Source organism: Poecilia formosa, unplaced genomic scaffold (genome assembly GCF_000485575.1).
Source record: "Poecilia formosa unplaced genomic scaffold, Poecilia_formosa-5.1.2 Scaffold310, whole genome shotgun sequence".
NCBI lineage: Eukaryota > Metazoa > Chordata > Actinopteri > Cyprinodontiformes > Poeciliidae > Poecilia > Poecilia formosa.
In genome coordinates, this window is record NW_006800249.1 from 596,957 (window position 1) to 624,609 (window position 27,653).

General features: G+C 36.5%; 1 protein-coding gene across 2 annotated transcripts in view; it reads left to right on the forward strand.

The window, feature by feature from the left end:
* Positions 1 to 20,795, forward strand: part of plekhf2 (pleckstrin homology domain containing, family F (with FYVE domain) member 2) — a 22,873-nt gene extending 2,078 nt beyond the window's left edge. Inside the window, exon 2 of one of the 2 annotated variants that reach the window (XM_007572901.2) lies at positions 16,906 to 20,795. In XM_007572901.2, coding sequence (XP_007572963.1) covers positions 16,917 to 17,654 — 738 coding nt within the window. In that variant the 5' untranslated portion in view covers positions 16,906 to 16,916 and the 3' untranslated portion in view covers positions 17,655 to 20,795. Of the gene's footprint in view, positions 1 to 16,902 lie in introns of both variants that reach the window. The other variant, XM_007572900.2, reaches the window with a different exon arrangement.
* The last annotated feature ends 6,858 nt before the right edge of the window (positions 20,796 to 27,653 follow it).

Consider the following 27,653-nt stretch of genomic DNA (forward strand, 5'->3'; position numbering starts at 1 on the left):
CTTTTTTTTCTTGCGTTACACTGCTCATCATATTTTAAAAGCAGTTTGTAAATGGTGCATTTCTCCTCCCACACTTTGAAAAGTGTTGCACTCAAAGTAGTCTTGCATGATATAAGGAAACCAAAGCTGTTGAATATTGTTATGGCTTTCTAGTTTATGATTAAACTAGAAAGCCATATTTAAGGCTTTCTATAATTAATAATTATAGAAAGCCATTTATTTAATTACTCTTTCATCATAATACTGTACTACTTAGCAACTTTGTAGAAAGCATTCAAACCTCTCTAACTATTCCAAAAAGTGACCTTTTTCTTTTTTTGTTATAGGTCTGTACATGTTTTTAGGGTTTTTGTTGACTCTGATGTGAAAGCATGTATCATTCTTACTCATGTCTTACTTATCATATTGTTTACTGTAATATATTTTTTGTTCCAAATTTTGATTTATCGTTGTTAGTATAAATTCCAATTAATGATGTTTAAAGAAGATGCAAACTGTCCATATTGTTGTGATTATCTTACTATTTACTCCTAACTGATTGAGTATCAATAAATGCCATTACATTTCATAAATATGTTTAAATGCAGTTACTGTGTTTAGTTTAGAGACACCAATCACACTAGTTTTATGAGACTGGTGTCCTTAAGAAGGGTATTACTGCAATATTGCACAAATTTATTTTAAGATGGCAATATTGATTTGATTTGTTATTCATCTCTTTCCAAAACTATGAAAGTAAATTTCACCTGCTGTTTCAGCCTCTGCTGACTCACAAATTAAGCTCAGGAAAATTGTGAAAGCAGCTAGTGGTTAATTTAAATTAGTGGTTTATTGTTTTGCTGGTTTCAGGAAATCAAAAATGTCTCTTTTTTTCTTTTGAATTGATATCACCTCAGTATTTGAATGTTAAACTGTGGAATGCACACAAGCAGAAAATCTGAAATACCCCCTTTACCTTACGGTTATTAGACTATTAGTACTATACTTCATCTAATAAAATCTACTGGCTTAAGTTGTAGCTGAAGTTGCTACTTGAAAGAAAATTCTCTCATGCTGTGCCTGGTGTGAAGTTTTATTCCTGTTGTCTGCAGAGCGAAGTCAGCCATGACGTGTTGACTGATTGCTGTGAAGAAATGGCAAAGATCAGGGGGGGAGATTCATCAAGTCATCATGGACCTTTGTCTCATATTATAATGGAGACTTTCTGTATTGCAGGCTTTTGGGTGGCAGCCTAGCATGGTCAGAGTTGAAGTGGGTCTGGGTAGAAAGTTGAACTTCAAGTCTAATATTTGATAATCTTGTTACTTGAGCTGAAAACATTAGGTGGGGGAAATTTGCTCAGGAAATGGTTTGTGAGATAATATCTTGTACATAAAATGTGAAATGTGTGTATCTAATGTTCCACGGATGTTATAAATCTGTGGGGGCTAGGCAGGCCTCTCCAACCTCAACATTATAATCATGCAGTGTGTTTTACTTGTGCAGGGGATTTCTGTTAGGCTGAGAGCCGTTATGCTGTGGTCACAAACTCTGACAAAAAGGCACATCGCTGGTATTTGACCTTTTTGCATGTGATAAGTTTCTCCTGGAAGTCAAAGTTCAGATGTGGGAACTACATCCAAATTAGCTTTAGAGCAATCCAGCTGTGAGTTGGATTAGGATTTGCTGACACAAACCGCCAATAATAGCAATTTTTCTCTGTTTTCTGCAGTGTTGTACAATGCTGTCTGTTCCACTGGTTTAGAGAGATACAGACAATTAGAAGTGCTAATAAGTTTGTCGTGGCAAATTTAGCTAAGTTGTTAATGCTCTGCAATAGGGATGCATAATATATCAGGACTAACATCAGTGCCGGCCAATACGAGTAATTTAAAAAGAAAATTGTATCGTCGGATAAATAAAACTGGGCCGACTATTAACAACCGGTATTTATTTCCATTTTGTTAATGTTCGTATCTGCAGGGGAAGTGGATATAAAATTTAATTTTAACACAGTCTATAAAATGGTAAACTTTCGTGTTGTTTCCATTTAGCATTAAGACAAAATGTGATCAGAGGTGCCGTGCTCTCTCATGTTAGATTTGGTTGATGATTACATAATTAGAGCTATTTTTTTCACTTGTGGTACTAGGGGAAGACTCAAAAACTGCATCGTTTTGCATAAAGCCTCAGCTGCATTACTGTGGTTATCTTTAAAACAGATAATCCCCTCCCCCACGCTGTTTAAAATACGTCTGAGTTGGTTACAGATCCCATAAATCCCGACAGATGTTAAAACAACCATGCCGGGTCAAACGAGGACTGAGCATTCTGAAGATGTTGGGGATTTGCTTAAAGTTTTTACATAATTTATCTGTTTCTTTTAGTAATGAGAACAATTTGGACGCACAGTAAATATTGACTGGTATAAAGAAGATGTAAAAATAGCGGTTTGCTATTTTGCACACTTCTTTACATGAAGTGTTCAGAAACCAGGCAGCATTTTAGAGAAGCACTTTTAAAAGTCTCAGTTTCTGTCACCCAAAAAGCATTTTGCACTCCGACAAGTGATACAGAAGTCATCTGTGGTTGTTTGGACTGGGCCTAAATCAGCTTATATGAAAACTGCATTTTTAGAAATGTAAATTTTACATCTAAACAAGTCATATACAGGAAATAACTCTGACCATCTCTAGTGTAAGCTGGTCATCTGAGTTGGAGAAGTTGCTTCTGTGTTAAGGAACGAGTTCAGGGACTCCAGTTTTTTGTAAAACTGACTACTTTTATGTGAACGCAAGTATCTTCGGCTGAGTTATTTATATAACTGTGAAACTTTCTTAGTAATCATGACAATTTTGACATCTCTTTAATCTAAAATAAATACATTTCTCTAAAGCTAAAGTGATGCATTAAAGATGAGCTGTAAAAATAAAACAACAACTTTTAATCTTAAGGTAAAGAATGAAAACACCATACTCTGCTTGGTGACCAATTCTGCTTTTACACATGCCTAGGAAATGGCAAGTTTCTGAAGAGTCATGTGTCCTTGGGTATTGTCACTATGTACTTCCTTAATCTACTGAAAGCAAACACCTCGGCGGGAAATTACTCTCAGACTGATTATTGAGAGACTTTCTCTTTGCAGTTTCTCTCCAGGGCCAGCTCAATCACTAACAAGTTACTAACTTGTTAAAAATCCACTTTATATGTTGAATAGACATTTCTTTCCTAGAAAAACATTATGAATAGACATTGAGTTTACTGCTGGCCAGCCACCCAGATCCTTGCATCCTTTACTGGTAAAACTAGTTCTGCCAGACCTGACAGGGTGAAGCAAACTAAATTGTTGGACGAGTCAACATTCCCACCTGCCATGTTTTTCTTATTAGTGTACTTTTTTCTGTTCACCTTCCCAGAACAGAAAGTCTTCTGCTGTCCTGGGTAATCCAACCCCATGGAAGATTATCCAACAGGTCTTGGTTTATAAATAGATGCAGATTATGTCCATAAAGAGACCGTGTCACTTCCTGCTTGTCACAAGTAAACAAACTGATTACTTGATGGATAGGATGAGTATAATTGACACCCATAAACTGTTCTTTCTTTACTTTTAATTACAGTAACCATGACTGCCTGTACCTCCCTAAAGCGGATAAAAGGAAGACTATAGATATTAGCTTTTGTTTTAGCGCAAAGACGGTTTACACTATACTTATTACATATTATGGTATATTTGGTGTTTAAACTATCAAAATAGGCAGGTGTAACCTTTATTTTTAGAAGGTCTCAAGTATTTGTGGATTTAGGCTATTAATGGGTGGCTGTGGTTCCAAATATCAGGAGTCCAATGTATTTTAAAAATGCACAATAAGGTCAAAACAAATAAGCATGCATGCTTGCTAAAATTACTATTGACTTTACTGGTGGTAAAGTGATGAGAAAGATACATTTGACATATGAGAGTTTTACCACAGGAAATACTGTGTCTTCAAGTTTGATTTAAGTTCTGATTTATTCAAGTAAACGGCAGCAAGTTACAGTTGCTTTGTAAGCTTTGTACTCAGCTGAGAAACAAATTTCCGTAACTAAAAGTTTCTACTTCAGGAAATGAGTCGTAGTTTGAAAAAAGTGAAAATGTTCTAATCTGTGGCATATCTAAGAAGCTGACATTTGCATAAGATGAATTCTAGTGAATAATGAAAGTTCCCTCTAATATTTCATCATTATCTTTTGTTTTGTCATGTAGGTTTCATTTTCTTTAATAAGTATTTGCTGAGGTTTAACATTTAATGTAATAAAAAATAAAACTTTCTAAATGTGTAGTATGCTGTGAGTGAAACATTACTTTATGTTTAACAAGTTTGTTCTTTCTACAAGTTCTGAATTTTGTGCATTTGAGTTTAGGGCACAAAACAGTGAACTAATAACCTATAGCTGATAAAAAAGATTTATATTTGTCATGATCCAAACAGGGAAAGATCATTTAAAATTTTATTGATTTATTTTCCTTTTAGAAAGTGTGAAGAATAAATTATATCTAGTGTTAGTAGATCCGACTGCAGGAAGTGCTGCTGTCAAAAATAGACGGTAGCTTATTCCTTTTGCTTTTACTTGTCTGGTTTCAACTCTGCACATCAGGTAAAATAGGCCCTATTGGTTCAATGCATTTAAAAACTGCTGTTGGACTGTTTTATACCTGCAATAAAAAAATAAAAAAAACCTGAAAGTAATTTGAGTTTTTCCTGAGGCAGCTGAATTTATTTCAGTTGGATTCCCTTTTTATGGATAAATAGATCAGCTTTGTTGTAGATGTGTCAAATGATTTATCTATTATACTGAATGAAAAAGTATTCAAAGTTCATGTGTAATTTGAGCAAGAAAACATTTTTGGGGAAATCTATTGTGGAACAGAATTTAACTTGAAATGTTTTTGTTTGCTGAATAACAACTCTTTTTTTTTTAACAGTGTGTTTGGCTCTCTTTTATACTAATAGATATCCAATCCCATGAGCTGCAATTCTGTCATCTGGTTTTGCATCATGTTGTTTGGCACAGAAAGAAATTAAAAAGTAAAGATATCTGACCACCCTGGCAGTAAGGTAGAAAAAAAAAACCATTGTTCCACTATATGTTAGGTATTTCTGAATTTAAGTAGATCATATTTTAAACATATATGTTGTTAATTATTTAACTTCCATTTATGGAGAAGACGACTGTCCTGGAAGTGGCTGATTTATGTGATCTGTGTAAAAATGGACTAAAGATTAAAAATAGCAAAAAAATATGCTACTTGTTGCATAACCACGGCAACAAGGTATTTATTTATTATTTTTCTGACACCTGGGAACAGTTGATTAGCAACTCAGAAGCTTAAATAGCATCTGAACTATGACTCCAAATCCCAGAGGACTTAAAAAGGAGACCGAGCAGAGACAGAAGGAGGAAGTTTAAAGAGGAGTGGCAAAAGCAAATGAGGTGGATTAGCAACATATGATGGTTTCACCCAGGAAATGTTACTGTGGAATATCATCTCTGCTGCTCAGATGTGAAGGTGTTAGCATGTCATACAGCAACAGTGTTCAGTCAGAGGCCTCTTCAGATTCTGAAAACTGACTGCTACTGGAGAGTCTTCCTGCTCACAGCTTCACCGCCCACAACTTTGAAGATACTCAGATGTTATGAGTTATGACATTTAATTGACTTTTAGTATGAGTTGAAGCTAGACCTGTGATCAGAATGTATAAAATACACTTTAGTAATCTGTGATGCACTTCATTTGGAAAATGTGTTAAAGTGGACGTAGTAGCATCTAGCAGTTTCTGATATCCACCTACTCATCATGTAAGCGATATTGACCCGTTTACACATGCTCTTGGCTAATTGGTTTCCTAAACTGCTCGCCTTGTTTTAAATCTGCCTCAACCTGCAGGAGTTGTTAGTAAAAACCTGATTTTCTGCCAACAAAAGAGACATCAGCTAGATTTTAAACAGTTTGATGTCAGGTTGCAGTTTCTTCAGAGTACCTAATGCGATTATTGTTGACAACTTAACAGTTAAAGTGTTGTTATAAGTTTATTAGATGATCATCTGAGCTGCCCCTAACCTGCAATTTTCAAGTATTAAACAAGAAATAAGTTCCAATTTACCTGGTAATAAAAGAAAAGTAAGATGAATAGTTAGGTGATATTTTTTTCAGTAAGGCAGATTCATAAATAAATGACAGAAGATTAAGCATACAATGTAAATCTTCCATCACCTTAAGCAAGTTATTGCTCATCGGTGAAAAACTGCTGATATTTTGTTTCCATAGTTTTAAAATCTTCCCTTTTATTAAATGGCTGATGCAATGTTTCACAACTTTGACTTTTACCTTGCGTGTTTTATCATGTCCACTGAAAGTCAGATAGTGACTGATCTTAAAGTGAAAGAGTTTGATTTAGGATGGTGGTTAGAGGATATCCTGAAAATGACTGCAGATGACTTTGTCTTTTTATTTAGAGACGAGTTGTTTTTTTTTTATCTTTTAATTAATAGTTTTCAGTGATTCCTTCTCTGAACTACTAATTATGTGCACTGTGGTCTTTAAATATGTTGTTTTCCTCATGTGTGTTTGAGACTTTGGATTTTTATTCTTTAACTTTGAGCTGTTAGAGGTAACAGTATGTGATCAGACGCAGTGGTGATGACCTGATTTTAACATTTCCCCTCCTGTATTAGTGGAAAGAAAAAGAATGGTAATGGTTCTTAGGTTTGCGTAAATACAAGTGGAAAATCTGACATTTTCCTGTTCCTGTGTGTGTAAGATTTTGTTTGCTCTTCAATTTGAAGTTTTACTGCTACAGTTTCCAAATAGCTTGTCCCAGCACTTATTTCAACTTTTCATGAGATGAAATGTTTCCTCACTGCTGAAAATCTATCCTTTCAAGCCTACTAGATGACTCATTATGCTACTAGAAAGGTTTAATTCTTATCAAGAATTAAACCTTGACAAGAAGGTTTAATTCTTGTCAAGAATTAAACCTTGACAAGAAGGTTTAATTCTTGTCAAGAATTTGGAACCAACAAATTAGGCCATTTGTTGGTTCCAACAAATGGCCTAATTTGTTGGAACAAATTGGGCCATTGTTCCAACAATGGCCCAATTTTAAGAAGTAGAAATCAGTCTACAGACCACTCTGCTTATAGAAAACATATTAATTAATATTTTGAGACGAAGAGCTGATTTTGCTAGACGCATAAATCTGCTGCAGAATTAATATAGCTGGCACAATGTAATTTATTGTTAAATATTGACTAGAATCTATAAATGCTTAGTTTGATCAAAATTAAGTCTTGTAAAAGAAATTAATTAATAAAAACAGAAATTTGCACAAAAAGTGCTTCTTGTAATGTGTTGTAGATGCACCTAGGCCCATTACCATTATAGGCTGTGCTGGACAATAACTTGTCCCAGAAATTATTACGATAAATGATAATATTGTCATTTTGAGACCTTTTGCAAGTAGTATGATGACATAACATTACAAATTAGGACTTTTGTGATTATCAAGCTCATGTTAATTTATTCTGTGATGAATTATTTTATCGTTTATTGCGACAGGCTTGGGTGCACTTTAACCTGTCGGACGTATTTTCTAGTATAGTTTCCTGGCAGCTACAGCGACTCTTGTTTTCACAGTATCAATTCTTGCAGTAGATTAGCTTCAAATCTTTTTATCCTGGGTTCATTCCCACTCTGCCCGGCAGTTGTGTAATCCTTTTTATAGACGTGACGGGATGTTGTTGACATATAGCAGGAGGGCTCCATGTTCAGGTCAGACTCTGGCTGATAACACTGTCCTGAAGGAGACAGTCCTCTCATAATGAGTGTCCTTGTCTGAATAGTCAGAATAGCTACATGTATGGGAACTCCATCTTGAAGAATAAAATGGTGCTAATTCTCCAATGGTTTATCTTTATTATGAGTTTGCAGTTTAATAACAAAGTAGCTAGCAGCTCATTAAAAAACTATAAATGACAATAGCTTTGTTTCTGTTTCAAATGATATTCTGCTAACGTTTAAAACACTCTACTTCACAATTACGGTGTTTCTGTTCAATAAGAAATGCAATTAAAATCACACGTGAATAAACTTGTTCACACAGTAAGTCATTTAAAATCATGACGCCGACGGATGTAAACACAGGAGATGTATTCATATTTTAGCCACAAAACTAGCGACTTGGGAGCAGTTTCATATGTGGCGTTTTGGGGTAATTTGAATTAGATAATTTATAGAATCCAACACTTTTGAGTGACAAACTCAACTTTTGATTAACTGTGCAATGTTAGTGAATATTGCATATATATTTGATTCAATGGTGTGGAGTACTTCTGCATTAGTATGAAGGCATGTTGGCTTTGTGATGGACACATGGAACCTAAATTTCAGAAGTGGTCAAGTCATTTTGACAGTTTTTTAATAAAGTAGGTTTCAGTTTCAAGCATCCAGCATGATGAGATGAGTGAATCTTTGAGTTTGTTCGTGCAAACAGCCTAGCAGTTAATTTAATTAAGTGTAGTGTTTTACTGCTTCTTGGAGGTACTGGTCGAGCTAATATCAAAGAAATTCATATTTTTAGAATATGTTTTATTTGATTCTTATGTCTACAAGCTAATTTGTCTTAAACTAGTTATCATTCTGGACCAGTAAGTGTGTTTTACTTAATCTTGTATTGATGTATTTTTAAAATATTGAGCTCATATGTTGCGGACAGCCTACAGAAACACTTTTTCCTCCCTTTACTTCTGGTGTTTCCCATGATTTCTCTCCCTCTTTCTCTTTCTCTCTCTCTTTCTCTCTCTCTCTGTGATTCATTGCCTCCCTTTTTCTCCCAGTTGGGCAACACTGTTGGTTTAAGTTCAGGTTATCAAGAAGAGTCCTTGACCTGACATTATAGATTTACATTTTCCAAAGATGGGTGGTTTTAGTTTTACTTTTGCAAACCTCTCAGATGTATTATTTGTCAAACCGATTTTCCTAAAGAGCTGCCTGATTGAAGTGCCTCTCTTGACTTCACCATGTCAAGGTTTTTCCTGTTAAAATAGACCTGTGGCATTTCCCCTGTGGTACGTTTATGAGATTTTATTTCAGACTCATAAAAGTCCAAATCAATTCCAGTAGATGAAATGTAAACCGTTTTTCTGTCTATGGAGGAGCGATTTTATGAGCATAATATTCCAGCATGTAGTTCTACACCTATTCTGCTCCCAGTTGTTGCTGCTCAAACTTCTCTTTTATTGAAAACTATAGATCTTATGACCCGACGCGGATAATATTGCTCTGCAAATGTTGGGTAAATTTTCCTGAAGACTGCCTACAACATTACTGTGTGCTGACGTACTGCATGGTTATTTATAGCAGGTGATACTACGGTCTAAAGCATGCCTGACAAAATCTCATGTGGGGGCTACATTAAAGGGACTATTTTGGGTAATAATTTAAAATTTACCTGCATTCAGAGTATCTGCAAAAAAAGGGCCAGCAAAGAGTTTTTTTTTTTTTTCTAAGAAAACAGTTTCAGGTTGATAAGTCAATGATTATCTTATGTTATAGATCATAAATTGAATCTTTGCTGACCTTTTCTCTCCTCTGTTGGTTTGGGAATCTTAGTATTGGGTCAAAAAAATTGACTTAGCAGAGTAATACATATACGTAATAAGATCTTAGGAGTTGAACAATGAATACTTACAGAACTGTTCAATAGACAGATCATCAGGAAAGCTAGTGCCATTCCTGCTGACAGCTCAGTGCCAGTTTCTGGCTTCAGGCGTCCGGCTCAGACTTCTTTGTATGAAAAGTAACAAGTAAAAACACTCCTTTGTTCCTTTAGCAATTTATATTTTTAATGCAGGTCAAGGTAGGGGGACTCGTTCCTGACTGTTTGTTGACTTGTGTTATTATTTGTACCATTTATTACTGACATACACTGCTGTATTCTTCCTATCATGTGTGGATTTATATTTGATGTCTTTTTGGTACAATTTGTTGTTTTTATATACTTGCTGTAACATTACTTATGTTTCAGTTTTTATTGAGGTAGGACTGCATTTGAACCCCCCTAGTTCAACATCTACAATGCTTTGAGTGATCAAACCTGAGTGGATATTTCTGAACTGAAAGTAGGTTTGTTAAAATTATTTTATATGTAAGAAGGGGTAAAACTGGACTGAACTGATTACAGATTTTTCAAGGCAAAGTTTGGGATTTGATAAACCTTAACTATATTTGATGATATTACAAATTGATCCTTTGTTTTCCCAACAAATATGTCTAAAATGTTAGGTGCATCCCTTGTTTTTACTATTAGTCCCTTATAATTTCCACTTCTCTGAAGGTTTGTGCAAAATACAGACTAGTTATGTTGTGTTTTCTCCCTCTTAACTTTAAACTAAGTCAGACCAAGCTGGCTAACCTCTGCAACAAGTTATGTCTGCACTTAAATCTATTGATGCGTCTATTGATATATATGAAAAGATCATTGATGTGTTCAAAGTTTTGGTGGGGTTGGAAAAGTTAAATTTGGTGGATTTTGCCAACATAGCACGAGACAGAAAAAAAAAAAAAAGTTTTAATCCCCACAAAGGGGATCTAAAGGCTAAGCTACACATTCCCCTTGCCTTTTTTACAAGCATCCATTGTGTAAAACTTAATGATTGTTGCTCTCTCCTTGGGGTATTGTGCTCATCTTACTGTGTGCAGTGAGTTGAACAGACTCCTTGTACAAGCAAATTTGAATTTTCAATAAATCCTCAGCACAGAGAAGTAGTTTTATCATCTGTTCTCCTCCGCACCATGTTGCTGAAAGGAAACCATTTACATGAAAGTACAATTAGTGTGTTTCCTTTGCTATAATGAGTTGTCCTCATAACAAGCCAAAGGTCTGCAGAGACTGTAATTATAGATGCTTTAAGTAGGAAGAAGAGAGTAACTGAGTCTCCCTTCAACTTTCCTAATGAGAATTCTCAACAGAATAAGGAACCACAGACAATGTAGTAATTATGAACAATGATGTTATGAGTCATTAAGTTTTATTTTTTTTATTTACATGATCTGAAAAATTGTAAATTAGATGTTCTCTTCCCTGGTTGTGTTTAGTAATGCCAGCTCTGTTATCAGACCACATGGGACAAATTTGCTGATTTTAAACTCCTTGCAGGCCATTATTTAGTCTATTATTTTGGATTCTCAAATCTGCCACCTTTTCTGCGTGTCTTCCTCCTTCTCTGTCTACCCATTTCCTGCCTGATATGATGCAAATAAAGAACACTACTGTCAGAAAAACCTGTAATTAAAAAAATAAATTATACACTGTTTCTATCACAAACATCTGGAACATCTGGAGCTTATTGTACAAAGAATGATTTTTCATGAAATCAAGAAAATTACAGACAACCTGAACATCCTGTTCAATAGAGACTTCAGTCAGAGGCTTAATTAGAATGACTGTAATACAGGCTGCTACAGAAGATCTGACTTGCCAACAGCCATTAGCATCTACAACAACTCTGACAAAAATGTATATTTCCCTCTGGGATTGATACATTATTTTGGAAACTGAGAGAGGTAGAGACAGAGAGAACAGTTCTGATAAATTAATTACAAAACCTATTCTGCTTTTGTAACCCAATTACCACAAAAATAGAAATTGAAATAAATTTGTCCCACAGTGAAACCACTAAAAATCCAGATTGGAAAATAGTTGTGTTCTAGTTTAGCACTTTTTAAAATCGGTTTCCTAAAAACTGTTGAGGTCCTGTGAAAATATTAGCTGAAATTAATAACAAGGCATGTCTAAATCTGAAATATTGAGTTAAGTAATGTGCACCTGCTCAGTAAGCATTTCAGAAATGAAATGTAAATGATTATAAAATGAACAGCTTGAGTTGCAGTGCTGTTTCCTCCAGTCTACCAGAGTATGAGCTACATCTATCTGTCCAGTTGGCCACTGATGGGTAATCGATGTATTTATGTTCTCAAATGATGCAGCAGCTGGTAACTTGTAGCTCCCCAGACGGCGGTGCTGGTACATCCAAGTAAGCCTGCCTCCTCTCCAGCTGGCTCAAAGGCAGGAAACCGACACCAAGTCCCAACGTAATGCAAATAAATAATTGCTTGTGGCTGTGAAGGTTATCTCCTGTGTCCACCACTTTGACACTCATTGAGCGGATTCTTATCAGTATAGTGTGTTAAATCATTAAAGCTGTTCAAACTTAGAGTAGAGTAGAAATGTTTGGGAAACATTTGAACACAGATTAATTATAAATACATGTTATTATAAACTATGTCAGCATATTTAATCCACACTAATATAATCTTTCTCCCAAAGCCAACAAATTCTTCATCTTTAACTGCTGCAGATTATAAAGTAAAGCACATGTCATATACATGTATCAAAGTAAAACATGATTTTTGAAGATAAATTGAAAACCATATGTTTTTCTGTCACTGTTTTAAATTATTTAAATGAAGTAAACATCAATTAAGTATTTTTTTTTCTACAGGGATGTATAAAAAACATGGTAGATCCAAAACTTAAAAAGTGACTGCCTCATTAAAAGAAAAGCACTTCATTTGCATTTGTTCTTTATTTGAGAAGAAAGCTTTTGATATATTTGGTATATTTTTAACAATAACAGCAGGATTTGGATCACCGTTTTCCTTGAAAACTCTTGTTTTATTTAGCACGGTTAAGAAAATAAGTAAAAGCAGATTTGACTCCACCACAGTTGGCTTTTGAGTAAGAATAATTGGATTTACTGAATTTACTATTTACTGAAATGAAAAGGAACCAAAAAGTGACCCAAATTACTTTTTTTTTTCTTTACCAAAAGCGACCTGTGTCCGACTTTTTTATGGCAGTCAGAACGGCCCAATTCTGATCTTTTTTTTTGTCCGACTTTTACGTCATTGGTGTCATAATTTTTCATCAGAAAAAGCCAGTTGAAGTAAATCTGGATGTAAATAGTCAACCAGACTTCTGTGCAGAGGTTGCAGTCAATGTGCCACAAAAGGCCATCGATATCAGTTGCACTTTTTTCCTTTGTTGCTTTGTCTTATGATCTTGTGACGATACTGTCGGCTCTAAATAAGTTTAATATCAGTCTTTACACGGCGGTGTCCATTATTCCGTTAACGTGTACTGTACGGTGTGACATCTTTGGTCTTCTTATGCCGATCACTTTGGGGGTTGTAAACCAAGCACAACAAATAATATTTCAGTATATTAGTGTAGCCTGACTTGTAACATATTGTAACACATTTTTTCTTTATTTTTAGTTTTGATTATTGCTTAAATTATATGAGAAAGTTGAAGACAACCATTTCCATTAACCTGCGAAAACGTTTGTTTTTCTCAAATCCTTTGTTTGAATATTAATTTTAAACAATATGAACGTCCTTTACGTATTTTTTATTTTTTTTTACTGATCTGGTGTGTCTTCTCTGTCATCATCACTACTCGGCAGAAAAAGCTTTATTTTTGCTGATGTATTCTGCCTTTTATTCTCCTCTGCCTTGCTTTGATTACTGCTTTGGGAGACTCCACTCTGTATTTATGGCACTCTTCCTCCCTGGAGGCTCCTGCTCTTTGTGGCCTCCGCTCTCTGCGGATGGGAGCAGGTTGCCCGGCGCTGGGCAGCCAGCCCTTGCTATCAGGCTGGATGTGTCAGCAGCACCACTGTCCTCTCCAAGGCTTTTAAGGCAGTTCACTTGCTCACTTTGGGTTATTAGTGTGCAGATCACTGTGGAGTTGGCCCAAGCTGTTCTGGCATTTGCTGGCTAATTAGCATAGTTTCTTCTTCTGGAGGTTTTTAAAGGGCAGGGAAGGAATACGGTTACACCAGCACATTACTTTGTGCAACAGTTTTATTGTTTGTTCAGGAGCAGCCAACCCAGCTTTTAACAAACTAGTGCAAATCAAAAGTCAGTTCATGCGTCAGGAAGACTACTCTTACAATTAATCTCTGGCTGTCATTCACACCAACCCTGTTTAGTCCGCTTTAATCAAACTTAGTTTGTACTAGTCTACAAACTAATTACTACTGCACAATCGCATTTCCAATAAAGCAAACTCTAGTCCGCCTAAAAACTTACGTTTTGTTTCGTTTGAAGTGAACTCCAGTGCTGTGTGAATGTGAACACCAAGTGGAGACTGCTTCAAAAGCAGACTATAGCCCAAGACATCCTGGTTAAATGCAACCAAAACAAACACGTGCGTCTAGCTCTAGCGGTAGAAATGGCTCGTGCTCTGTTTACATGTCATTTATATCATAAAAAACATTCTCAAGCTGTTGCTGTTTTCATGCAGTAATTCATAGAGGTCACTGTAAGGAGCTTAAGCTGCATAGCAAGCCAATGTCGGAGTCAATTTAATTGCAATGCTATTAAGATGTCAATAACATAGTAAACATTGGTTTGCAAATGCTTATCAAGCCCATTAAACTTGTTCATGTAATTATAAATTGAAAAATATATTTTTTTAATTTAATGTATTTATTTGTTGAAGCAAAATGTATATATTTTGCTTTGTTTTTATTTTTTTCAAATTAATTAGTCCACCAGTCAACAACTATTTTATTCCATCTTAAAATAACAATAACAATGTCAAACACTGATAGCTGTGAGATAATTGAACAATTAAAGATGTAATTTGTTTTTCAAACCAATTACCTTAGAAATGACCTCATTTAGACCAGTTCATTCAATTTAGCACCTTAGATTAAACCTTATTAAGTTATAATAACCTTTGAAGTTCCCAGCTCATAGCTGCCTGTAAAAATTTGGTTATTTTGAAGCTCACTGAGACTTGGGAACTACTTGATCTAATTGAGATTTTTTGCTTTGTGCATTTAAGTTTTCCTTCTTGACCTGCTGAGTCCTGAGGGACACATCGAGCTCTGTTGGACCTGAACCGCTGTCTTTGTCCTCCTGCTGCTCTGAACCGTCTCTATCTGCCGATTGATTCTCAGCATGTAGTGCAAAGTGCATTTGGAGGCTTCTTCTTCTTTTATCTGTTGCATTTGTTGCCTTCTTGGGTACAAATCAGATGCTTTTGTTGTCTTTGATCTTTTAAAGGTTGTGCCCTTTTTTCTTTTTTCATTTTTGGGCTCTAATATCTGTCCGTTCTACAGGAGGTTGAACAGACTACAGCTTTAAGTTCTGCTGCTCTTTATTGATAGTTTTACTCAAGCTGAATGCAGAATGTTGGAAACTAAATGCATGAAAAGAAAAAGAAATTTCCACAGCAAAGATAAATGAAAACCTTTAAACTTAATCCAGAACTGAATCTTATACTTGTGTTGTTTACTGGCATTATCGGTCTGCACTCAACCCTCCAGAGTTGCTGGAGAGACAGAGAGCAGTCACCCTTTCATTACTGTTGCCACTGACCTTTGACCTTGACAGTTCTCCATTGTGCTTTATTGAAGAAGAATCCAGCAGTTGTGCTGAGTTTCCAGTTAGGTCATAGCAGAAATTGCAACCCTTCAGTCTTTTATTCTTGTTTTTTTCATGGAGTTTTCTCCTAAAAGTTTCAAAAACTGGGCATTTCAGAAGCAATATAATATACATAACAGCTTTTATCAGGAAAGAAAATGTGCCTTTAAGAAATATCTTAGCAATAACAAGAGGTTGAATTAGGTGGTCCGGTTGTTAATTAACTTAATTAAATTGAGTTTATTCATGCCTCAAATTAAAATAAATTTAGCAAAACACTATAAACAGGTTAAATTTCTATGCAGTAACGTCCAAATGAAATTCAAATTAATCCACTTAATTTCAATTTAATCTAATTAAGTATTCAAATTTAGATCTAATAACATACTGAGCAATTTGATTCGGTACAATTAAATCTAAGTTCTTATGAAGGCAAGTGGTAAAAAATTATCTAAGGAAGCATTTAAGTGTTGTGTATTTTTTTCTTTTTTTTTTTTAATCACGTTAACTTTTTTATCAGTGAAGACAAAGTGGATCAGATCCAAAAGTATCTTCAGTTGCTGAATGGTGAGAGTATTGGCACTAATTGCCAAACTTGATTCAAAGGCAGATCTGCTCCGAAAACAAGCAAATAATCTGTAAGCACTCACACAGCCTGTCATCATTTAAATGTAAGCATTTTCAGAAAAATGCATATATTTATGTAAATTATAGCCATGGCAAATGGCGTAACATTCTCAAAGACCAGAGCTGTTTGAGTCAGAGAAAATTACCGTTAATTTTTCTGCAGGGGGAAGAAAATGGAGGAGATCAGACCACAACCACCCCCGCCCCTGATTAAAAATGAAAGATCTTTTTAAGGAGGTGGAAATAAGCAAGAGGTCATCATAGAAATGATATAGCACTTGGTTTTGTTAAAAAAGATGCTAAAGAAGTTAATTATATCTTTTTACATGTACATAAAATGCTCTTGTGATCTGCATTAGTGTGACTGTGTCCTGTTCCGTGTCACCAGAAATCTCCAGACGACGTTTCAGAAAGTTGTCATGATGTTCAGCATAAAACAGGTGGCCAGCTCGACCTTATTTCCAAATAGCTATAACTACACGTACGAAGTCTCAGTAAATTAGCATTTTCCTTCTGATCATAATCTTTATATATCGACAATATTACTTAAGAGCTAAGCTAGGCTAATGCTAGCAAACTTCCTCTCTATTTTGATATGAATCTTTGATAATTTGGCAAATATTTTGTCCGTAATTTAGCCTGTATAAAATTTTGATAAATAAAATTTTCCACAAAATTTAGAACTTTGTTTTGAACATCGTCCTTTTTAACAGAACATGAGGGAGAACTGAGTCTCCCTAATCAGAGACAGGAAGCTACAGAGACCAACATAATTGTAAAGGTTGGAAAATTAAATGTGTTTCTTTGTTTTCTTTCCCCAGCAGGCGAGGTGAAGATGGTGGACCGGCTTGCTAACAGCGAGGCCAACTCTAAGCGGATCGGATTGGTGGAGAGCTGCTTCGGCGCCGCAGGCCAGCCCCTCGCCATCCCTGGTCGCGTACTAATCGGAGAGGGCGTCCTCACCAAACTCTGCCGCAAGAAACCCAAAGCCCGCCAGTTCTTCCTCTTCAACGACATCCTGGTTTACGGCAACATCGTCATCCAGAAGAAGAAGTACAACAAGCAGCACATCATCCCTCTGGAGGGCGTCACCATCGACACGGTGCCTGACGAGGGCGAGCTGCGGAACGGTTGGCTAATCAAGACCCCCACCAAGTCCTTCGCCGTCTACGCCGCCACCGCCACGGAGAAGTCCGAATGGATGAACCATATCGGGAAGTGTGTGAGAGAGCTGCTGCAGAAGAGTGGAAAATCCCCGACGGGCGAGCACGCCGCCGTCTGGGTGCCTGACTCCGAGGCCACCGTGTGCATGCGCTGCAAGAAGGTGAAGTTCACGCCCGTCAGCCGGCGCCACCACTGCAGGAAGTGCGGTTATGTGGTTTGTGGGCCGTGCTCAGAGAAGAAGTTCCTGCTGCCCAGCCAGTCGTCCAAGCCGGTGCGTGTGTGCGAGCATTGCTATGGGATGCTGTCGGGAAGCCTCGGGCCGCGCTCGGAGTCCATGAGCCGGCCGGGCGCCAACTTCAACAACAACACCCTGTCGGACGATGACGACGATGACGACAGCAGTGACTGAGGAACGCCCAAACCTCCACAGGACTCATCTTGTCTCGGCACTGAGGAGAATATACTCTTCCTCTCAAGATATCACCTAATTATTTTGTTATTTTCCTTGTTTCTTTGATTGAATCTCGATCCAAGAAGAGGATTTTTTTTTTTGTTTGTTTGTTTTTCAGGATTCCTTTCTATGAACATAAATGATGGATTTCCTCCTGGAAAAATTAAGTTTCTGAAACAGTAAATCATCATTAAAACCTGGAACTAACTGGGTGACCTGCAGAACTCTGGGATTAAGTCAGACTGTGCATCACAGCTTCACCTTGTTCTCATGCCTCCTAATTAGGCTAATTCACTACAAAACAAAGGTGCTAACGAGATATTCCACCTGCACAGTCCCCTCAACTTAATTTCTCCTGAATAGTTTCTGTTCTTCATTTTTATTTCATTTATACAACCTAAACTACAGTGATAATTAGCAGGAAACTGAGTCTTACCCCCCCCAGCACCTCTGTCAGCCTTTCTAACAGATTATGGAGTTTTCTACTCTTTTTTTTTTTTTAGATTTGTCCTCAGATAATTATAGATTTTTCTGTTTATTATCTGATAAAATGTAGATGTCACGCTAAATGTAGAGATTTTCTAGTTGAACTAACGCAGTTGCTTCTGACAAATCAGCTAAAGTCCCCAAAACTAACTCTAGCCTCTGCCTGTACGTCATATAGTGCCTTCTAGCAAACCGAGCTTATGCATAAATGAAACAAAGCTGCAAGAAAAATAAAAAAGTAAAACAGGGAATCCATGATGGGTCAACTCCTGAACACCAGGCTGATTATCAAAGGAAGGGTGTTGTGATTGTTCAGGAGCTGGCACAGTGCCTTGTTAGTCAGAGGATGGACAAAAAAAGTTTGACTTATGTAGACAGTCCTCAGGTTTCCCAGACAGAAAACTCAGTAAAATGCTGCATAAATCTGATTTTGACCAGAATATTTCACTGCTTCCTTGCGGTTCTAGTTAGTTCTCGTATCCACGGTTGTTGGTTGCAGGTTTTCTGAGTTGCAATCAGCCTCCTGAAACTCACCCGCCTGGGAATTCCTGGAATTTGGACCCAGTATTACCTCATGGGTGGAGTTCTGTGGAAAACAAAAGGAAAACATGACGATGGCTGCAGATTTTACTTAGCTGGCAAATTGCTTTTCGGGAACTAACGTTCAAGTTTCTTTTGTACCTGGATGAATTTTGTTTTTCTTTTTGTGTTTTGATTGTGCATGGAACAGATTTAGTCTAACTTCAGTTTGAGTTAATAATGACCTGAGATGTGTTTAATTTAGTGCTCTAAAGAGAATAAACCCCCTCTGTTTGTGTAGTTTGTTTAATTAATGAATGAAAACTAGTAGCTTGCAATAATCAGGAAGGGGTTTTTTCCTGCTTACATATGCAATTCCTCTGTGATCTGAGGTGTTCTGGAATGAAAGACAGGAAATCAGCGCAGTGTCTTCCTGCCTGTCCCTCCTCCCTCCGCTGATCTGAGGTCAGATGAGTCAGAAAACAAACAGCCGTCCTCTGAACTCCACTTCCTTCCCCTCCGTCGCACCACTCTGACTTTCCAAGGAGCGGCCAGAGTCACATGGCGCCGTCATGTGATCAGGGACCGAACCTGGAAGTGAAAGAGGGCTGGGTGGAACCAGGACTACCTGTCCCAGCCTGCACAAGCGTTCATCTCATTAGTTCTCAGAGAGTCCTCAGGAGAGTTTCATTCCTCTAACAGGAAGTTTAAAAAAAATAGAAAATGTTATAATAAATGGATGCTGAAGCTGAAAAGCAAGGAGGAGGAGACAGATGTCTTTCTGCATTTCTGAAAAAAAAATGAATAAAAGTTAACATTAAAATACAAGATTAACAAAAATATCAAAATCTTACCAGTTGTGCTACTTCCTAAATAATAGTCTTGAAGATGATGATTGCAAACAAACATAAACGTCATTATAGCTGCAGGATATTGGCTCAGAAAGTGTCACAGGTTGAACAACACTTTATCCATCCTGACTAAAAATCATTTCAGCCAGCTGTGAAGCGAAGCTGCACATCAGGATCAGCCAACATCTTTCTTGATAAATACATAGATTCCTATAGAGTTTTGTAATATTTGAACATTTTTGTTTGCTAAGCTGAGTTAGGATGAATAATTATACTGTAATTTTTCTGTGTCTTCAGTGTTTCCATCATTATTTCTCCTGCTTGTTGTTGGAATGAAACTCATTTGAGTTATGATTAGAAACAGTTCGGGGGAATATAAAGTTTTATTTGCTTTAAATTCAGATGATTATTTTTCATTTTAAACTGAGCATCATGTGTTTTTTTGATTGTCTATACTGAGTCGGCATTAAACACACCGCTTATGGCAACAGAAGGAACAAAGGGATTTTCTTATTTTTGTCTTGTTACAGATGTAATTTTTGTGTTGCTATGGTTAAATGGCCACCTGTGATTGGAGGAATGAGCAGGTGTTGATCACTAACTAGCTGTGCTTTATAGTTGCTGTGGCTGATGTGCTGAACCCAGAAGCACCGAGTCTGGCCTCAGGTTTGCTGTGGATTGCACTTAAAAAGCCGACGCATGGACTGTGGTCCGGGTCGCTCCTGGACCATCCTGTCAGAACCGCAGCGACTCTTTGTTTTGTTCCTGATGATTTTTGTACATGTGTGGAGATTTGTTTGGGTGTATTTTAGATTGTGCAGTCCTGATCAGTACCAGAATTTGTCTATGCTCTGCTTTTTTCTTTCTGCTTCCTTTGAGCTTTTTCAAACATGGTTAGCATAAAAAAAACACACCAAGTAAGAATCTTTATAATTTAATCCTCAATTTACAGCCAGCATTTGCTGGATTTTACTGGTTTATATTCATGACATTCAGAGGTTTAAGGGGTTTTATCCTAACCTGGCCAGCTTGTTCAACCAAAGTCCAACAGGTTTGATTGGAAATTAAATGTTTATTTGATGCTGAGGCATCAGAGTTGAAAAGACATTCTTCCAAAATGAAACGGCAGAGCAGAAATCTGTTGGCTGCCCTGTAGCACCCACACACATCCAGCCATTACCTGAGTAACCAAGCTACATGAGTGCAAACAGGTTATCTACCAGTTTACAGTTGAGTGATTGTGCAACAGAATAAAAATCCAGCAGGGGATCATCTAAATGCTTCCCGATGGCTCACATTTACAACGCAGTTAAAATCTCTCCTCTTACTGATTATGTATTAAAGGTTTCTGATTACATTTATGATGCGTTCTCTCCATTTTTTTTGTTTTGTTTTTTGTTTTAAATGCTGCAGCTTTGATTAAGACAATGACGCATGTACACAAATTGTCAAGTAACTTGATTTTCATTGTTTTGTGGAGGGTTTATTTTTAAAAAAGCTTGGGATGGGGGCCACCAAGAGAACGGAGAAGGTTGCGTTAATAAACATTAAACAAGGATTTTTTCAATCTGTTTGTTTTATTTTTTCAGTGCTGAAAATGTCAAAACTCCCAAAGGTTATAAATAAATATCAGGATAATAACAAGGTGTTCCTGTAATATTCTGATTAATGTTGAGCTTTTCCCCCGAACCCACATCTGGAGGTTCTGCATGATCATCGGTCTGAAACCTGCAGCTCTTTATACCTTCCACAACGGCTCTGTTTAACTCTGGATAAAATGATAAACACCCAACCCTTTTAAATATTAATATCAGAGCGGAGCAAGATAGTCTTGAAATGTACCAACAACATTTTGTGGTATTTATAGTAAAACTAATAGAAGTGAGTGAAAACTATTTACAACTTTGTTTTTGCATTTTTTAGAGAACTGCAGTCAAAGCTGCATAAATATTTAATCATATTTTCATATTTATTAATCTTGTAGTGGATCCATGACAGCAGAGAAAATAACAAGTATTTGCAACAAAACAAGCAGTTTTTAGGGTTTTCAATAAAGTGAAAGTTGAAAATTAAGGCCTTAAAATATCTTAAACTAATTTTTAAAAGATGTTGGTTGGCCTTCGAGACCTGTTATTAGAGCTGTGACTAAATACATTAGTCAAAGGTCTTAAATGTTGTGGCAGGACTTTTGAACGTTTTTTCATTTTTATTTTCCTCGCTGAATTTTTATGTCAGTCCCACACAATCATCTTCATTGCTCTGACTCGAGGCGATTCAGGCTAACATACATGTTTACACATGTCATAATTTTTAAATTAAGGCATTTTTCCATATATAAGTGAAATAATCTGACAGTGACTTAAAACAATCTCTTAATTGTTAGTTTTGTCTTATTTCAAGTGTTCTAAGATAATTTGCAATGGAAACTAGACCAAGGACACTTGTTAAGATTTTGTGTTTTTGCAGTGTAGAAAATAATAGATCTCTTTCTTTTCACTTCATTTCAACACTACTTTGTCTTAGTTCTAAAATGACAAATTGTGAAGGGTAGGATACACCTGAATCAATCGATGTGATGCCTCCAGGTATCTCAACGCCACCAAAGCCTGGATGGAACAAGAGAGAAAATGTGAAATCTTTCTTATGTAAAAGCTGGAAACTGAAAAACTTTGTTTCCAGAGTTTTCGCTCAATAATGCATGTCCATCAGAGAATTTAACAGAATGTAAATGTCCTGCGGTGTTTGAAAGCTGCACAGTACATGTAGCTCACAGTGTGACTATACTACAAACCATTCAGTTTTTGCAGTGTTCAGATTTATTAGCAAACTTGGAAAAGATGTGCAAAAAGTCTTAAAATACTCTCCAGTAATGCAGCAGCATAATCTGACAAAGAAAAATCATTAATTTGAGTTAATGTATTCAGTTGGGGGGAAATCATGCAATCATCAGTGCACATCTGTACTTGTAACTGCATTTGAAATGTAACAATTCTGTTTTTTGCTATATACCACTCTTTTTTAATTAATCAGTTCTTCAAAACCTCAAGCAGAAAAAGTCTCCAAAGATCACTGTCGGAGAGCTTTGCAGCAAAAAGTACCTCAAGGTCATGATGTGTCCATGGCAACCATTAGATACCATTTACATGGTTATTAATTGTTGGGGACACATTCAGGGGGAAAAAGAAAAAACTTTAGGGTTTGCTAAAAAAAACACTCTGTGCCAAATCGTACCAATATTTGTATCTTTGTATCAATGTTTTTTGTACAAGCTGCAAACTAAAAATTTGACTTTCTGCTCAATAATTCATATCCACTGGCTGATTTAACAAGACAGAAACGTCCTGCGGTGTTTGAAAGCCTCACAGTGTGACAATCCCCAGGAGAAAACACAGACAAGAGCTGCACAACTGGAAAAAAAAACAACTCAGTTCACCTGAAAGACATGGAAGCCTTTCTCTGATTCTTTCAAAGACCTTTAAGTTTATAATATACATTAATAAAGTCACACTAATAAAAGTTTCTAATTCCTACTCAGCAGGAAAAAGGTATTTTTGACGTGGATTTTCTTTTCTGAAACCATTGGTTTAATTTATTCCTTTAGAATCAGTCAAGTCTGAAAAGATGAAATTAAAAGTTTCCTGCAGACGTCGGCTGCCTCCCAGACTCCCAGACCTGCTGCTCTGCTGCTCTGCTCCTGAGAATATTAATAAAATGAAAAGCCTTTGTGGCTCACCTGCGGAAACACACTGTCCCTTCTGATTTATCAAAACAAATCTAAGAGAAATTCAAACACAAAGATCGGGTGATGAATAATAATAGTATAATCACACAGAGACTGAGACTTTGATACTCCCTGGATGATCCTGTCCATGTTGCTGCTGAGAGTACTGAGAAGCTGAAAAAAAAATCCTTTGTAAAGTGTAACTGCTATTACTGACACATATTTCACCTCTTACCCTGAATTTAGACAGTTTATTAAGGAAACCTCAGTAAATTTTTTAATATATTATCATGAAACAGGTGTATGTTGCTAAAGTAATTTAAATTCTGGTTTTATTAACTGAATGCTCAATCATTTTCATTAAATATGAAAAGTAAATTAAAAACGAAACAGCGCAAATTGGAATTATGAAAACAAATACACTTAATGGAAACATGGGAATAAAAAAATCGCTAACAAATCGCTAATTTAGGTGGAACAAACAGTTTTTTTGTTTTTTTTTGGGATGAGGTTGTTTTTCGGCTGTATCAAAATTAATGTATTCCGCCAAACTGGAGTGGAAACACTTTTTTTTTTAGCATCACACCAGTCATGTGATAAACGTGAACCTACTGGCGGAACAGACGAAGAAGACGACAGGAAGTGGTTGGCGGATCGCGACACGGTTTGTTTGCTAATGATTTGCTAAGGCTGAACAAAGTTATTCACATGTAAATGTAATTGCGTTTCTCATTTAATGGATAAACCACCATTGCGAAATTGTGTGTGGGTTTTTTTTTTGGTCCAACATTAGCCGAATATCAACAGAGTTTTGCGGACATTTGTAATGGAAGCGCGGCTAATTACATTAAGATCGTCTCTGATCTGGTTGTCTGTTGCCTTAACCACGCCTGAGGTGATCTGGCTTTATTCCGGGATGATGAATAGATAATTAATTTTCTCAGTGTAAGCCCGCAGTGCTGCCTTCAACTTCAAACTGTCTGCAGCATCACTGTGAGTGGCAGGTAGTCGAAGCAAGCAGGCGCCATTAGCGAGCTGATAATGGAGGATAATTGCAGTAATCATGTTGGTTTATGAAAGGAGATCCTCACCCTGCATTACACCAGTGGTGGATGCTAAAACTCCAGGTCAGAGAGGAGCCAGATGCTCTAATTACTTTGTGGCCGTGAAACTGTGAATATTTTACATAACTGAAACGCAGGATTTTCTTTTTCACCAGAGGCTGAAACCAAAGATGCCATCAATGTTCAGGATCCAGTGAGATGGAGCAGAAGGTTTGGAGAAAAGTTTATTTTTAATATGGGACCCAAAGGCTTCGTGAGACAGTTTTTTTGTTAAAGATTTAATATTCAGTTCAGAAATAAAATAATTTATTTGACAATTTGAGGTGACAGAAATTTGAGATTAAGTACTTTGCAAAAGTCCTCAACCAGACTTTAATTATGCTTTGTTTCCAGATGTTCTCGTAGTATTTTTAAGAAGTCCAGGTCTGATGAAGGTTTTTCAGTGTTCTTTTGAATTTTTTTTTAATTTATGTATTATGTATCAGACCTGAACATTCAAAGACACATAAAGACAGTTACAAATTTAGCCTTCTATCACCTAAGATCATTTTCAGGTGTACTAATGTTGCACCAAGATCTAGAAAAAACTCATCCAAGCGTTTATCTTTATGTCTTTGATTACGGCAACAGTGCCTTAATAGGTCTGCCTAAAAAATGAATCACAAAGCTGCAGCTGAGCTCCTTTAAACCTACACTAAAATCCACCTGTTTAGAGCTTCCTTTAATTAGTAGTACATCATAAACTGTCACCTGCTTTCCAACCTGCCATTGTTTGCCACTGCAATGTAATGGTTTTGCTTGTTTTATTTTCCTTTTAGTCAAGCAAAGCTCTTTGAACTGCATTGTTGCTGAAAATGTGCCATACAAATAAAATTACTTTTTTTGACCTAACATTGCTTCTTTTCTCCCTATGCTTCTTCATTTTAGTGAAATGCTGCAGAATTTGCTACCATGGTCGGGAGCAAGTACCTGAGTAAACTGTGAGTGGAAAAAAAAACTTAAGCTTTTGCTAAATCTTTAGAAATATTAATCCAGAAAAGCTTCAAAAATCTGATTGGTTGATTTTATTCACCAGAAAATAATTTAAAAGCAAAATTACTGCAGGCTTTTTAACATTCTTTTTTTTATTGTAAAAAATAGTGTTTTTTTTATTTTTTTATTTAATAGTTTGGCCAAGTCAGACTTTCCATGTTGATAAGAAAATGAAAAGTAAAAGTAATTACCAAGGCCCTGAGGTGACCACAGGAAGTGTTAGAGACAGTTCTCTAAATGATTCTTAGAAACAGGTTCTTTGTTCTCAACTCTTTAAATGCTTTACTTTACTGTTGGGGTTATTGTTAAACAGGAAAAACAACCATGAAGAAAGGATATCTGAGGTAACTGGAACAGATTTATGGTAAAAGTCAATGAGCTGGGCATCAGTCTCCATGACAGCTTCAGTGGTTTCAGGCGCATCAGGAAGGTATTTTATTAAATATTGTGACAGTTTCTGAAATTGAAAACTGAAACTGCTACTTAAATGAAAAATGACAAGGGGGAAAAAAAGGAGGAACAATTTTTTTCCCAGCTACGAATTGAATGGAACCATTTATGTGACGGTTTTGTCAGTTTTTATTTGCAAAAAGCTGAAGCTCAGTCAGATTGGATGGGAAGTCGCTGTGAGCTCTCCTCACATAACCGTTCATTTGATTTAGGTATGGGATTTGACTGGGCCATTTTTTTAATGCTGACTGTATGCTTAGGCATACGATGGTGTTCAAAAGTTACAACATAAATCTGATGGGTTGTGTGGGGAACAAATGCCAACTAACCTTCGTAGCAGTCAGTCAAATATGTTAGAATTTTCTGGGGTTAAATATGTCTTTCTAATCAGTTCTGACTCAAATGCAAACAGGTGTTAACTACAGTTAAAAACAGAAAGTGAGACTTCGGCTATAGCATCTAAACACAACAGCAGCACTTTCCATCCATCNGACGAGACAGACTCCAGGCTGGTCCTCATCTAGATGCCGTGGCTCTGTGGAAGTGCAACGTCAAAGCTAGGCTGAGGCTGGAGTTTTGCTTCCACAGAGCCACTGGGAATGTGAGAGCTTTTTTACAGCTATGGGGTTTTAACGATGTACTCTGCACCATTTCCAATCAGGGAGAACTAAATTTTAACAAGCTGCTAATGTAAATATTTATTGTTTTTATTTGGTTTTCATTGACCTGATTATTATGCAAGTTTATTGTTAAATCATTGTAAATAAACGTTTTGTTAAAAATCAAAAAAATCTTCTTCTTCTTTGTCGTCGTCGTCTTCGTCTTCTTCGTATTCTTATTCTTATTCTTCTTCCCAAACAGTAAGTTGGTACACTACTGCCACCAGCTGGTCAGTCTGTGTAACCTTTAAATCAGTTGATCTTGGCTTGTCTTCATCTACCATCCAGGATTGCTTCATATTTAGATCCTCCCCGTTACACAAAATAATGATTGTTTTTTATAGATTTAGTTTACAATGACAAACAAAAATCATGCGTTTGCATAGATCTGAAAATGACATAGCCATGACATTTACTGTGGCACACATTGTGTTTGTGGTGGTCAAGCATAGTGGGATGGGTTTGAGATCCCTGGTTTTCTCATCGGTAAATCTTACAACTTTATTTGTGCTCTGCCCACAATTTATTTTGTTTGTTACTTTAATTAGTTCAGTTATTTTCATTTTACTGAATGATTTTATATTTATATTTATGGCATTAACTTAGCAAAATGTTACCTGCTCCCACATCAATGTTCCAATGTTTGCTGACACAAGAACAAGAAAATAAATGTTTGACTAAACAAGCAAAATTAACTTTCTTATGTATAGATACTGAAAAAAGTTCTAAAGAAATGATCATATATGGGACAAAAACCAAGTGAATCAGACTATTTTGAATATAAACAAGAATAAAAAGTATGCTATTTGCTGGTGGGATGATGTAACACCACCAGCTAAAGAAGAGTCTGTGATGTCACTAGTGAGGCAGTCTGTGTGATGTCATAAACTATATATAAAGAACAGAATTCTGCATGTTTTTCATTGCTATATCACTGACTAGTTCAGAAATACGCAAAGCTTTTTCAAAACGACCGTTCAGGTAATTTAGAAATCGAAAGATTTTGGACAACGTATTGAGGGAAAATGTCTTATCAAAACCCGAGAAGCCACAATGGAATGATGGGACCCCAGGTGAGACGGGGCATCCATCGAAATGTCCAAGGCGGGTTCCCTCCTGTGCACCCCAATGTTTTGCACGAGGAAATCCAAAGGATGGGCTCTCTTTTAGAAATG